Source organism: Malaclemys terrapin, chromosome 3 (genome assembly GCF_027887155.1).
Source record: "Malaclemys terrapin pileata isolate rMalTer1 chromosome 3, rMalTer1.hap1, whole genome shotgun sequence".
NCBI lineage: Eukaryota > Metazoa > Chordata > Testudines > Emydidae > Malaclemys > Malaclemys terrapin.
In genome coordinates, this window is record NC_071507.1 from 125,598,148 (window position 1) to 125,612,217 (window position 14,070).

At 39.5% G+C, this 14,070-nt stretch overlaps 1 protein-coding gene across 2 annotated transcripts in view; it reads right to left on the reverse strand.

Moving 5' to 3' along the window:
• The window catches only part of FIG4 (FIG4 phosphoinositide 5-phosphatase), a 165,542-nt gene that overhangs the window by 26,975 nt on the left and 124,497 nt on the right, over positions 1-14,070 (reverse strand). For both annotated transcript variants that reach the window (XM_054023166.1, XM_054023167.1), the window contains exons 21-22: positions 12,910-12,992; positions 10,183-10,272 (exon numbers count right to left, since the gene is read on the reverse strand). In XM_054023166.1, coding sequence (XP_053879141.1) covers positions 10,183-10,272; positions 12,910-12,992 — 173 coding nt within the window. The remainder of the gene's footprint in view (positions 1-10,182; positions 10,273-12,909; positions 12,993-14,070) is intronic.

Consider the following 14,070-nt stretch of genomic DNA (forward strand, 5'->3'; position numbering starts at 1 on the left):
TGGGATGTATGGGGGACTCTCTAAAAATCTACCTATAACAATGAGAGAAGAGAACAGGAGTACTTGTGCAGGGCCGGCTCCAGGCACCCGCTTACCAAGCAGGTGCTTGGGGCGGCCACTTCAGAGAGGGGCGGCAAGTCCAGCTGTTCAGTGGCAATTCGGCGGACGGTCCATCACTCCTGCTCGGAGCGAAGGACCTCCCGCCGAATTGCTGCCGCGATCACGATTGCGGCTGGTTTTTTTGTTTTTTTTTTTTGGGCTGCTTGGGGCGACCAAACCCCTGGAGCCGGCCCTGTACTTGTGGCACCTTAGAGACTAACAAATTTATTAGAGCATAAGCTCTTGTGGACTACAGCCCACTTCTTTGGATGCATATCCGAAGAAGTGAGCTGTAGTCCACAAAAGCTTATGTTCTAATAAATTTGTTAGTCTCTAAGGTGCCACAAGTACTCCTGTTCTTTTTGCGGATACAGACTAACACGGCTGCTACTCTGAAATGAGAGAAGAGTTTCTTGAAACAATCAGACCAACTAAGCCAATGTAATTACATATCAGAATTCCACATTGGGTATGTCTAACCCTCCTATTAGAGATGTGAGAATAATCCAAGAATTTGAGTCTAAAGTATTTTATCTTTAAAATACAATTCTTAATTACATATTGCATTTGTCTTTGCAGAAGACTTCATTTGTAGAAAGAAGGTTGATCATTTCTCTCATCTTAAGTTGCTCTAAATACCATATTTGCCTTTCAAAATAATTCATACTACCCTCATTCTCCAACTTCCTAAACACTGTCAAGTACTGGTTTGTGAGTATTTCTATTTGGATGCAAGAAAAAAGAACGTCTTCAGAATTGCTTTGATTATGGCACTATATTAGAACTTCATCTCTCTGAGAATATTTTTATAGTCTAATGACACATCAGCTTTATTTTACTTCAAGTCAGTTAAGATCACTGCAATTACAGACTTTTGAGAGCCATCTCTCTCACAATCTGTTGCTCATAAACCTAATAAAATCTGACACTTGGATGCTCTTGCTATTTCAACTGTATGCTCTACGAGGTTAGTATCCTCTGCACAAAACTCCCTCCTGTCTCAAACCTGCAACTCAACAGTAGAATACGAAAAGGAAACTACCTTCTTCTGGAAGTGAAGAGAAATAACTTCTCAAGAACAGATACAGTCAACATTTCCCTCAAAAAAAACAAAAAATTAAATTCAATGAAAGTTGGATAAAATGAGATTTATTGTAAAAAAGGTGCAGCAGAGAAAAAAACACAGAAAATAAAAGACTATTTGCTTAAAGTGATACTACCTAAGGGCTTAAATATTTATTAAAAATGCCCCCCTTACTACAGGTTAGGGGAGGTCTGATAGGCTCAACTCTAGGGTCTTGAGAGAAGGGAGGATGGAAAGGCTGCTCTGAGGGCTTTCCTAGTCCTGTTGTCCAGAACATATGTGGAGAGTAGGAGAATTCTGTCTCTTTCCAGGAGAAGCTACCATGCATGGGGGAATACTGTCATATTAACCTACTCTTTTCAGAGCTCCACAGTATAGGGAACACGCTTTATTCTCTGAAAGAATGGAATGACTCATATTTAGCCTGTGATCCACTATGACCCCCAGATCCCTTTCTGAAGTACACCCTCCTACGCAGTCATTTCCCATTTTTTGTGTGTGTAACTGATTGTTCTTTCCTAAGTGGAGTACTTTGCATTTGTCCTTATTGATTTTCATGCTACTTATTTCAGACCATTTCTCCAGTTTGTCCAGATCATTTTGAATTTTAATCCTATCCTCCAAAGCACTTGCAACCCCTCCCAGCTTGGTATCGTCCGCAAACCTAAGTGTATTCCCTATCCCATTATCTAAATCATCAATGAAGATATTAACAGAACCAGAACTGATCTGTGCAGAACCCCACTTGATATGCCCATCCAGCTTGACTATGAACCATTGATAACTTTTTGGGAACTGCTTTCCAACCACTTATGTACCCACCTCAGAGTAGCTCCAACTAGGTTATATTTCCCTAGTTTGTTTATGAGAAAGTCATGTGAGACAGTATAAAAAGCCTTACTAAAGTCAAGATACACCACATCTATCTTTTCCCCCTTATCCACAAGGCTTGTTATCCTGTCAAAGAAAGCTATTAGGTTGGTCTGACATGATTTGTTCTTGAATAATCCATGCGGTTAATTATCTTATCTTCTAGGTGTTTGCACGTTGATTGCTTAATTATTTGCTCCGTTATCTTTTCGTGGAGAATACCATCTCAGCAGCCCCTTCTCTTATATACCAAAAAGGCATTCTCGCTTTAGCACTGCAGCTGAAAGCAACTGTTGCCATGTGGCATGTTTTTTTGTAATCTCAGTGGCCTCAAAGTTTTCTTGAACTGTGATCATTCTTTTCCAGAGCAACCTACAGAGGCCAAAAGATAAATCTCTTTCTCAAGTGTTGTATGCCGCAGTGCTGCCAGCTCTTGTGAGTCCTGAGGTATTTGGGCTTTCTCAAAGCCCCAGTAACTGGAGTCAAGTAATCACATGACAATCTCAACTTTCCTTCAAAAACAAAAACCTTATTTCTAGCTCTCATGGTTGCAAAGAAAAGCTTGAAAGTAGAAGAACAGAAAACAAAATGTGCTATTTTTAAAAGCTCATGATTTTTAAGCCAGCATCAAGACTTTTGGGGCCTCACATTTTTTGAATACTTGTGGTAGCAATACTTAAGAGGATGGTTTGTAGTTATTTTAATTTTTTAGTGTTCTAAAGTTTCCAAATATTTCAAATCTCAAATTTCATTCTCATCAAAACATAGCCTTTGCAACTACTGTCATCCTTACTGAATATTTAGTATTTTAAAAACCCATTTATATATTTAAAAAAACATTTATATACACAAATTCACACACTGGTTTTTTGTTGGTCTACTTAAAGATACTTTAACAAAATATTTCAGACAAGTGCTTTACTGGTCACTTAGATGTGAGTTAATAAATACAACAATATTAGGTCTTCATATCATTCAAGTCTTATGAAATAAGTGACCCATAGTTTACTGGTCATAACTTCACTGCTAGCATACAACAAAGCTGAATACCATTTTGGACAAAATATTATTCTGTGCTGAGTGAAACCTTGTTATGGGCCGAGTTAAAACTCCACTGAGATTGACATGTGTGAACTCACCCTTCAATTAACATAATTATAAGCAAAAGCTCCCACTTAAGAAAAAAGGTGTAGGTGAACTAGCTTTAGGCTCAGTAATGTTTTGGGTAGGGGTGTGGTGGGGGGGGAAGGGGGAAGAGAACACACAAAAACTGAGGACAGACAAGAACAGAGAGAGAGAGAGAGAGAGAGAGAGAGACACGGAGGAAGAGGCAAGAGAGCCAAGAGGAGCCTGTAAGCACAGCATGACCTGGAAAAAGCTAGAGAGAGCTTCTGGGTCTGGTGTTGGCTAAAGAGATTTGGGGACTGTAAGCTCAGAAACTGTTCCTTTTTGTTCTTGGTTCTTTCTGCATTCAGAGACACAGGGCTTTGTACATTCTTTGTAAATAAATATGACTGCATCAAAGAAATCCCAGACTCCATCAATTTCTACTTCCACCTGGAACATCCCCAGGGTCCCAAACTTTGACAAGCCACTCAGGCCGAAAAGGAGCAACAATACTTCAAATGTAAAATCTTGCTGTCAGCAAGCCAGCCACTGCACAAGGCTCTTCCTAAATTTAAAGGCAAGCTCCAGTTCTTCATCTCAAGATACACCAGGGGACTGTACCCCATTTTACAAGTGGGGGGAACTCTGTTATACAAACCTGTAACATCACCCTGCATCCTTCCCCCACAAGGTAGTCATAAATGTTTAATGCAATTAAAATGACCTCTATATGTACATACTGTTCTTATTTTTATCTTTGTTCAGGGTTCTCTCTTAACTTGTAACAATGTCTGTCTCTCTATGTACAAATAAATGCAAATAAATTAATACAAAAATGTATATAACTGGCCACTGTAGCACCATATCTTTAAAGCTGCTTGTCAGTCTTCCCAGTACTGTAAATAAACACCCTTCAGTATTGTCTGTGCTTGCCTAATTCTTGGGGGGAAAAAATCTTCTTGCCTAACAATAGTCTACTGTAAAATTTCAGCCTTCTTCTTATAGAATCATAGAAATGTAGGGCTGGGAGGGTTCTCAAGAGGTCATCAAGTCCAGCCCCCTGTGCTGAGGCAGGATCAAGTAAACCTAGACTATCACTGACAGGTGTTTGTCCAACCTGTTCTTAAAAACAATCAATGATGGGGATTCCACAACTTCTCTTGGAAGCCTATTCTAGAACTTAACTACCCTTATAGTTACAAAGTTTTTCCTTATATCTAAGCTAAATCGCTCTTGTTGCAGATTAAGCCCATTACTTCTTGTCTTATCTTCAGTGGACATAGAGAATAATTGATCACAGTCCTCTTTATAACAGCCCTTAACATATCTTAAGACTTATCAGATCCCCTCTGTCTTCTTTTCTTAAGAATAAACATGCCCAGTTTTTTTAACCTTTCCTCATAGGTCAGGTTTGTAAGCCCTTTATCACTTCTGTTGCTCTCCTCTGGGCTCGCTCTAATTTATCCACCACTTTCCTGAAGTGTGGCACCCAGAATTGGAAACAGTACTCCAACTGAGGCCTCAGCAGTACCGAGTAGAACAGGACAATTATGTTCTGTGTCTTACATTCAACACTCCTGTTAATAAAGCCCAGAATGATATTAGCTTTTTTCGCAACTGCACTGTGTTGGATGGTGTGTGGCTGGCTGAGGGAGTTGCAGGATCTCGGACAGGGCAGTGCTGGCAGATGCTGGAGAGAGTGAGAAGGAGCTCTGGGTTGGTTGCTAAGACTCCATCAGGACAAGGTCGTGAAGTAAGGGTGAAGATGGCGCAGGGAGGAGTATAAAAATATTGCTTGAGCATACAGGGGTGTAATCAGAAAGGCCAAAGCACAATTGGCGTTGCACTAGCAAGGGATGTGAAGGGTAACAACCTAGTGCCAGATGATGTGGAAAAAGCTGAAGTACTCAATGGTTTTTTTGCATCGGTCTTCACAGACAAGGTCAGCTCCAAGACTGCTGCACTGGGCAGCAAAGTATGGGGAGGAGGTGAGCAGCCCTCAGTGGTGAAAGAACAGGTTAAGGACTATTTAGAAAAGCTGGACATGCACAAGTCCATGGGGCTGGATCTAATGCATCCGAGGGTGCTTAGGGAGTTGGTTGATGTGATTGCAGAGCCGTTAGTGATCAACAGCTCAATGTCTAGTTGGCAGCTGGCATCAAGCGGAGTGTCCCAGGGGTCTGTCCTGGGGCTGGTTTTGTTCAACATCTTCATTAATGATCTGGATGAAGGGATGAATTGCACCCTCAGCAAGTTTGCAGATGACACTAGGCTGGGGGGACAGGTAGATATGCTGGAAGGTAGGGGTAAAGTCCAAAGTGACCTAGACAAATTGGAGGATTGGCCATATCTGATGAGGTTCAACAAGGACAAGTGCAGCATCCTGCACTTAGGGCAGAAGAATTCCATGCACTGCGACAGACTGGGGACTGACTGGCTAAGTGGCAGTTCTGCAGAAAAGGATCTGGGGATTACAGTGGATGAGAAGCTGGATATGAGTCAGCAATGTGCCCTTGTTGCCAAGAAGGCTAATGGAATATTGGGCTGCATTAGTAGGAGGATTGCCAGCAGATAGAGGGAAGTGATTATTCTCTTCTATTTGGCACTGGTGAGGCCACATCTGGAGTACCGTGTCCAGTTTTGGGCCCCCACTACAGAAAAGACGTGGACAAATTGGAGAGAGTCCAGCGGAGGGCAATGAAAATGATTAGTGGGTTGGGGCACCTGACTTATGAGGAGAGGCTGAGGGAACAGGGTTTATTTAGTCTGCAGAAGGGAAGAGTGAGGGGGGATTTGATAGCAACCTTCAACTACCTGAAGGGGGGTTCCAAAGAGGATGGAGCTGTTCGAAGTGGTGGCCGATGACAGAACAAGGAGCAATGGTCTCAAGTTGAAGTGCGGGAGATCTAAGTTGGATATTAGGAAAAACTATTTCACTAGGAGGGTGGTGAAGCACTGGAATGGGTTATCTAGGGAGGTGGTGGAATCTCAATATGTAGAGGTTTTTAAGGCCTGACTTGATAAAGTCCTGGCTGGAATGATTTAGTTGGTGTTGGTCCTGCTTTGAGCAGGGGGTTGGACTAGATGACCTCCTGAGGTCTCTTCCAACCCTAATCTTCTATGATTCTATGCAGGCCGCAGGGAAGTGGCACAGGGAATTAGAGCAGCGGCATGGCTTCGATGGGCTGGGACCTGGACTAGTGGACAAGCCTGTGTCCCCCCACCTCCTATTAGCCACTGGGGAAAGTGGCCTGGACTTTGAGGCACCCTAGAAGGGGAACTGAACTCTTTAGTGGCCCAGCACGAGAGCTGAGGCCTGAAACGCCTAGAGATGGTGAGGACATTGCCTCCAGGGGTAAGCCCTGGAATACGGCTTGACACTAGGGCTGAGACCATTGATAGACTACAGGACTAATTGAGGACCTAAGCCTAGTGAGAGGAGAGAAAGTGCAGGTCCGCATACACTCGACCACAGGGTGCTCACGAGAGGTGAATGCATCCCACTACAAACAGCAATTTTGTTATTTTTGAACAGATTTCATTTCCTTTGCAATTTCCTTCCTCCCACTTAATTTTTAACTTTTGCAATATCAAAGACAATTCTCTGAAACTGAGTTTAGTATCTCTAGCTAGTTTTATTTCAAAGTTTAGAAGGGTCTCCCACTTCACCAGAGTTCTGCATTATCTTCTGAAGGCAAGAATGTCCAAAAGAATTTTTTTTTAGCATCAAGGTAAATCAGCAAGCGGCTATATGAGGAAAGCTCTTTAATACAAAGGTGGGCTGTCAGCATAAGTTTTCTTTATTTTTAAGAAAAAATGTGTGATGCTAGCAGATCAAGTGTCAGCTCCTGCCAAGACTGCAGGCATTAGTTAAGAACTGACAAACTCACAGCTGGAAACCAGACCAGTTCAAAATAGGTATTAGTCTTACAAGAATTATTTAGTGTTTAGACTTGATGAAATACTTGTACGTTGCTGCATGCATTAACCTCACTTGTAACGTCTGTATTCTATGCTATAAAGAAATATGTAAATTTTTTGCTTTATAACTTTAAAAATGTTTGCTCTAAACTTGTGAAGCCAGATGGGAAGAGTGTTTCCCCTCCCCACCCATTCCGAAGAACTATCAAAATCAGAGGGGCCATCAAGGATCGTCACAGTACACAGAATGACCTTATTGCACCCATGGTGAAGTATGTGCAGAAGGCCTCATCCCATTCCTTTGAATGCTGGAAGAGTTAAATAAAAATAGTTAATGTGAAGATTTTTCATCTCTTTGCTGTGTGAACTCTCACAGGGCCAGAGAAACCACACTGAAGTCAGAGATCCCGAGGGCTTATCACCTGGGTCCCCCTGAAAGAGAATTTGAATTGACAGGTCTCTACAACTCTGTCACTCTTAGGATTTAGATGGTAACTCATTTGTATATCTATGTTTGCTTGCTTTAACCAATATGTAACTATTTCTCTTTCCTAGTTACTAAACCTTTACATAATTTATTACAGGATTGGCTAGGGGTGTTGTCTTTGGTGCAAGACTTAGGGTACCAAGTGAACTGGGGTAAGTGACTGGTCTGGTGGGACTGGAAGCAACCTGAATGTGGTGTGATTTTTGGTGTATGTGACTATTTACCACTAAGTCCAGTTTGTCTAGGTGACAAGATAGACTGGAGAGTCCAAATTGAGTGACTGTGACTCCATGGTAAGATTGTTACAGTGATCTAGGAGCTCACATTTGTTACTGGCTTGGTAAAATCTAATGATAGAACATACCTCCAGTTTGCTGTATCTGCCCTGTTTCTGACACTCTGCCCTGAGGAAGGCATTCAGTCGTGAGCCACTCCAGACAGTGTGACAGAAAATAATTAATCTATTTTTAAATGAAACTGTTTAAATGAAGTATTCTAACAAACTGCATATTACCCTTTTGAAAATAAGTTGGAAGCATTTAAAATTCATCTGTAGTTTCAGAATCTTTTGAAAACATCACTTTATCAATGTTGATAAATGCAAAGTAATGAACATTGGAAAACAGTCCCAACTATACATATGAAATGATGGGGTCTAAATTAGCTGTTACCACTCAAGAAAGAGCTTGGAGTTATTGTGGATAGCTCTCTGAAAACATCCACTCAATGTGCAGCGGCAGTCAAAAAAGTGAATAGAATGTTGGGAATCATTAAGAAAGGGATAGATAATAAGACAGAAAATATCATATTGCCTCTATATAAATCCATGGTACGCCCACATCTTGAATACTGCGTGCAGATGTGGCTGCCCCATCTCAAAAAAGATATATTGGAATTGGAAAAGGTTCAGAAAAGGGCAACAAAAATGATTAGGGGTATGGAAAAGCTGCCAAATGAAGAGAGATTAATAAGACTGGGACTTTTCTGCTTGGAAAAGACTGTTAAGGGGGGATATGATAGAGGTCTATAAAATCATGATTAATGTGGAGAAAGTAAATAAGGAAGTGTTATTTACTCCTTCTCATAACACACAAACTAGGGGAGTCACCAAATGACATTAATAGGCAGCAGATTAACAACAAACAAAAGGAAGTATTTTTTTCACATAATGCACAGTCAACCTGTGGAACTCCTTGCCAGAGGATGTTGTGAAGGCCAAGACTAACAGGGTTAAAAAAGAACTAGATAAATTCATGGAGGATAGGTCCACCAATGGCTATTAGCCAGGATGGACAGGGAAGGTGTCGCTAGCCTCTGTTTGCCAGCAGCTCGGAATGGGTGACAGGGGATGGATCACTTGATGATTATCTGTTCTGTTCATTCCCTCTGGGGCACCTGGCATTAGCCACTGTCGGAAGACAGGATACTGGGCTAGATGGACCTTTGGTCTGACCTAGTACGGCTGTTCTTATGTTCTTATATAACAAAACTGATACAACTACTGGAGAGTCTAGGCAGCTTTGATAGGCACTTAGGCCTGTGGAGACAAAAACTCAACTTGGTTCATTTTACCTTAGATTGTTTTAAATTACAGGTTTTTCAAAATTCTGATTAACTGTCATTTTTGCAAGGTTCCTGGCTTCTCTTCAAATCTTTCCTGATTGATTTTTAGCATGGAGTCATTATGGGGAATAGCTTCACTATTTTGGAACATATTGTTCTGCATGTTCAATTTAAGGTCCCAATCCTGCAGCTGACTGCCTGGGCACCAAGCCCTGCAGACCTGGAATCAGTTGCAGAATTGGGATCTTAATATTTCAGACCACCTTGTTACCCTTCAGTTCAGATACCTTCAATTAATGGTATATGTTATTTTATTTCAGATAATTTCTTTTCAATTATTTACTTATGCTGCTCTAACCATCAGATAAGTATCATATCTAGGTATCCACTGGTCTATATTTTTTCATATACTTCTAATGATTAATAAAGTCCAGTATCAATTTATTACAGCCTACATATTTTCACCTAACCGCATCTCTCTCAAAGGTTTATAAAAACTATTAGCTCTAGCAACTGATATATTAACATTTACTTTCAGTTAATAGTTTAAAACATACTAATATTATTCTGGACCAAACAATTTTCAGATCCAAAAGAATATATTTGAAAAAAGATTCTGATTTGAACACTCCTAATTGGAATACTGGTGGGCAGATATAGGATATTAATTAAACATTCTAAAATATAACTTTCACAGAAAGCTGCAAATTCATTTAAATTAAATGAGATTTTATTTGCGGGATACTACAAGTGTCACTTGAGTGAGAAAAAGAGACTGCTAGATACCTGTTTCGGTGGGTACAATCCACCCATGTCACAGCTACCCACTATGTTTGGGGTTTGAGCTCTGTATCCAATACAAGTAATGGATGTTGATGAAAGAATAGTTAGAAAATATTTGTGGCATTCATGATATTTTGATATCAGACATTTATCCAATGATTTTTAAGGTACAGTGTCTGACTTCAAAGAATTCCCTCACAAGAGGGAACCCACAGCAAGAACTGAACTAAAATAAAAAAATAAAAATGAAAAAATAAACAGTACTTACATATTTATAACCCCATCTAGACGATGTTTTGAACAAAGCTGCTGGTTGTTCTTGTCTTGTTTATGTTGATTCTGCCCCAACTGAACAAACCTATGAGTAGCAGTGGATAAAAGTATAAGTCATAAAGAGACCAAGAACTATTTGCAATAACTTCAGTGAATTAATGAAAATGACACAGTTCTGTACAATTTGAAGAGTCATGCAGTTTCAGTAAGTCACACTGAGTACATTAAAGGACAGCTGGAACACTGACCTCACTTAACACAAAAGTGAGAGTCATGATGATTAATACACTTAACTTGGTCTAGTTTTTTTTTTTTTTTTTTTTTTAAAGTTGCTTTTAAAACTTCAGTTTGGGTAAATCTTGGTCCCCTTTCACTTTAGTTAGGAGGAGGTCTTGCCCACTGGTAGGTTTTGCTCACTATTTCACAGGCAGCAGATGGGGCCATCAGCAAGAGGAGATGGAAAGAGCAGTTAGCTCTTTCCAACAACATGAACTCCCCACAGAAGACCTCTAGGAGGAGAGAGAAAGAGGAGCACACCTAGGTGTCACTATTGGAATTGGGTGGTAGGGCAGCTGTAGAAAGAAGCAAGCTAAATAGATGGGAAGTTGGCTCAAGTTCAATGCAGATAAGTCTGATTCTGACCTCTCTTCTACTTGACTTGCATAGCTGTGAAAAGCTGCCCTCCCATTTCACTGGTTTCAGCTATTTAATTGGACAACCCTTTGATCTGCCATCAGAAGGATATGCAATGTGTCTTCCTCCTCTATCCAGTCTATACTTTCAGAGTAGAGGATTTCCTCTGCTCCCACAAAGCTTGTGAAAAGGAACTGAGGACAGAAACACACATATTGGGTTCCCTCCAGGCAGCAGATGAAAGGGAAATCAGTAGAAGAGCTGAGAAGGATGAACCAGGCTAGGGGCTATGTAGGGAAAATGGGAGGGAACTCAGTAACTCCATTGCACATGGCAGACTTGAGCTCTTTAGCAACAGCATTTTCCCTGCCCCAGCCTCAGTAAATTTAAGTCATGATCTTATACTTGATTTCCTAAAAAGAGGCTTTTTAAAAAATAGTCTATAATTTGCATGTAGTCAAATAATATTAGGACTGATTCTTTTTAAGCTAAACTAAACTCAGAACATAACACATGAAGAGAGAGACTATAGTGAATTAAATTTCCCCTCACAATTCAGAGATGGTTCACAACATAATAAGTAATGTAATTAGCCAGTCATTACACATGGTAAAGCAAATCGAAAGCTGCACAGCTGCATTTCAACGCATGGCTTGTAGTTATTCACTTGAAAAACATGTATGTCTAAGTTTTCATTATGAGGTGTAGTTTTCTACTGCCCAGTGCTCCATTAATTAATTCAAAAGCCTAAGCAGGTGTTTGAAACATTGATTTACCAGACTAGCGTAATTGATTTGCACACCATGTGACTGGGTAAGCAGTTGCTCTCTTGGCAACAGCATTACAGGCCTTTACAAATTAGAAGAGACTTTAATTTCAATCTAAGTTTCCCTGACTACCTTCCTATTATTTTGCTTTTCTGACTATAATTTACTAACATAAAGGTCCCAGTTCAGGAAACAAGCCTGCTCAGGACAGCACTTAAAGTTAAGTAAGTGCTTAAGTCCATCTCTATTCATGACAAAACTTAAATATATGCTTAATTGCTTTTGCGAATTGGATCCAAAGTACTTCCTTATAATGGTGATACAGAGTAAGCTATGTAGTTACTATTTCATCAAACCATGATATTGGAGTCCCAGTCAATTTGATTTTAACCATCTCCTATTAAAACTGAAGTATTTGTACAAGAAAGTTATCATTTAAAATCTTCATGCCACTGTTATTATGAGTTACTCTCCTAGTTTGGTCATTTCCCTGCACTTTTCCACTAGTAGCCTGTATGCCAGATTTAATAATTGGTTCCAGTCTCAGATGAAAACCAGCAATTTTAAACCTTAAGATAGTTGCCTCTGATGAGACAGAAAATGCCTAAGTAGCTTCTGAATGACCTGGCATATAGCAAAAAAGGTGTAAGTATTTGAAGAAAAAGGTTGAACACCAACCAGAAACATTTTTCCTGGAACAGTCACAGCCAAACAAAATTTTGTATAAGAGGTTATAGCTAACACTTGTGCCTCTATGCAGAAGACAGAAACATAATAGTTTTCTTACCAAAAAAAGGTTAATTTATGTAATTGTACTTGCATTTTATAGCAAAGACTGTTTAACGGATGAGATATTTTAATTATTTAAAAAAATATTCTCTGGAGTTGCAGAACTCTGAATGTTGACATTTTATAAATCAATGTAATTCAACATTTGAGAATAAATGTGATAAACTGCAAACTATGTACTTGTAAATTAAAGAGCCACTATTAATTTGAGTTTGTCCCTTGTTCCTGTAAAAATGTTAACTGATATTTCACTACAAGTCCATTTGATTTAACTATCAAATTCTGCACTTGAAGGCATCTGCACAGCTCCACGCTGAAGTTAAGAGAATTGTGTGCACACGTACGAGAGATAAAGAGTTTCATTTTAAAGACACAGAATAGTAAAATACTGCCAGCTGCAAGTTACCTCTAGTGCTAGTGCCATACCAGAACAATGTTTAAATAAATTCTGAAGAAAAAGGAGCAATTTTTCATACAGAGTATTTAACTAGTTCCAGTCATCACTTACTGATTATGACTGAGAATGTTCTTACCTTGTATATATTGTGAGGTCATCCTCTGAAGGAACATCTGAGAGGTTAATCCCATATATATCTTTCATGGACTGAACTATGTTCTGGGGGGAGGAAAATACAACCAAAGTAAGTCTTTCAGAAATAGAATACTACGCTAATTTCCAAACAAAAGTTTATTGGATATAACTGCATTCTTTCTAGATCAGAAAAAAAGCATATTTTAATAAATGCAAATAAAACCAAGGAAAAAAGCCTCTCCTGTACTTCCTGCCAACCTTTCCAGGCTTATACTGAATCTTGTAAGAAGAATTTTTTTAGATGTATTCTTCATTTTATTTGTTCACTAAGAAAGGAAAATGTTACTGAAATAGACACAGTATGATAGCATATGGTATAATCCATCAATCTGGAAAGAACCTGAGATTTCTTTTATTGCTAATATAAAATAATACAATATAAAAAGATTTGTATAAGTAATTCATTTTTGTGGATATGTTACAAGTTGTATGCTTTTATGATATTTTATTTATTTTTAGTTTATGAAAGAAAACATTATACAAGTCATTTACAAAAACCTTTCACCATTTATCTTTAATCTTCTTGGTCTATACTACATAAAGAAAACCCCATATTTTCTTCAGACTAAAATTATTTTAATTTCCATTATAGTTTTAAAAAGTTACATGTTCATGAAATATACAGGTCCAGTGGAACAGGGTGCTGATGTGCATGTGCACACTGCTGTGCCCTATTTTAAGGTTAAACCCCTTAAAACTGACAAGGGTCATGTTACTGCAGGTTGCAAGCAGTGCCTGCTATAAAACAGAGGCAATCTATCCTTAGTAGTGAAAGACCCAGAATCAGAGTGGACTAGGGAGAGCTGGATGTGTCCTGGCAAGGAAAGTATTTCTTTCCAAGTGTTTTGCATTACATCAAGTCTTCCATATTGTCCATTGTTAACAAAACCTGCCCTGAGGAAAGGGATTTGGAACCTGACTCAATCATTTAGATATTTTTTGGACTATCCAGCTGGTGGATCTGCCACCAGCCTACATAAAGGTATAGAAGGGATGGATAGCTCAGTGGTTTGAGCATTGGCCTGCTAAACCCAGGGTTGTGAGTTCAATCCTTGAGGGGGCCACTTGGGGATCTGGGGCAAAATCAGTACTTGGTCCTGCT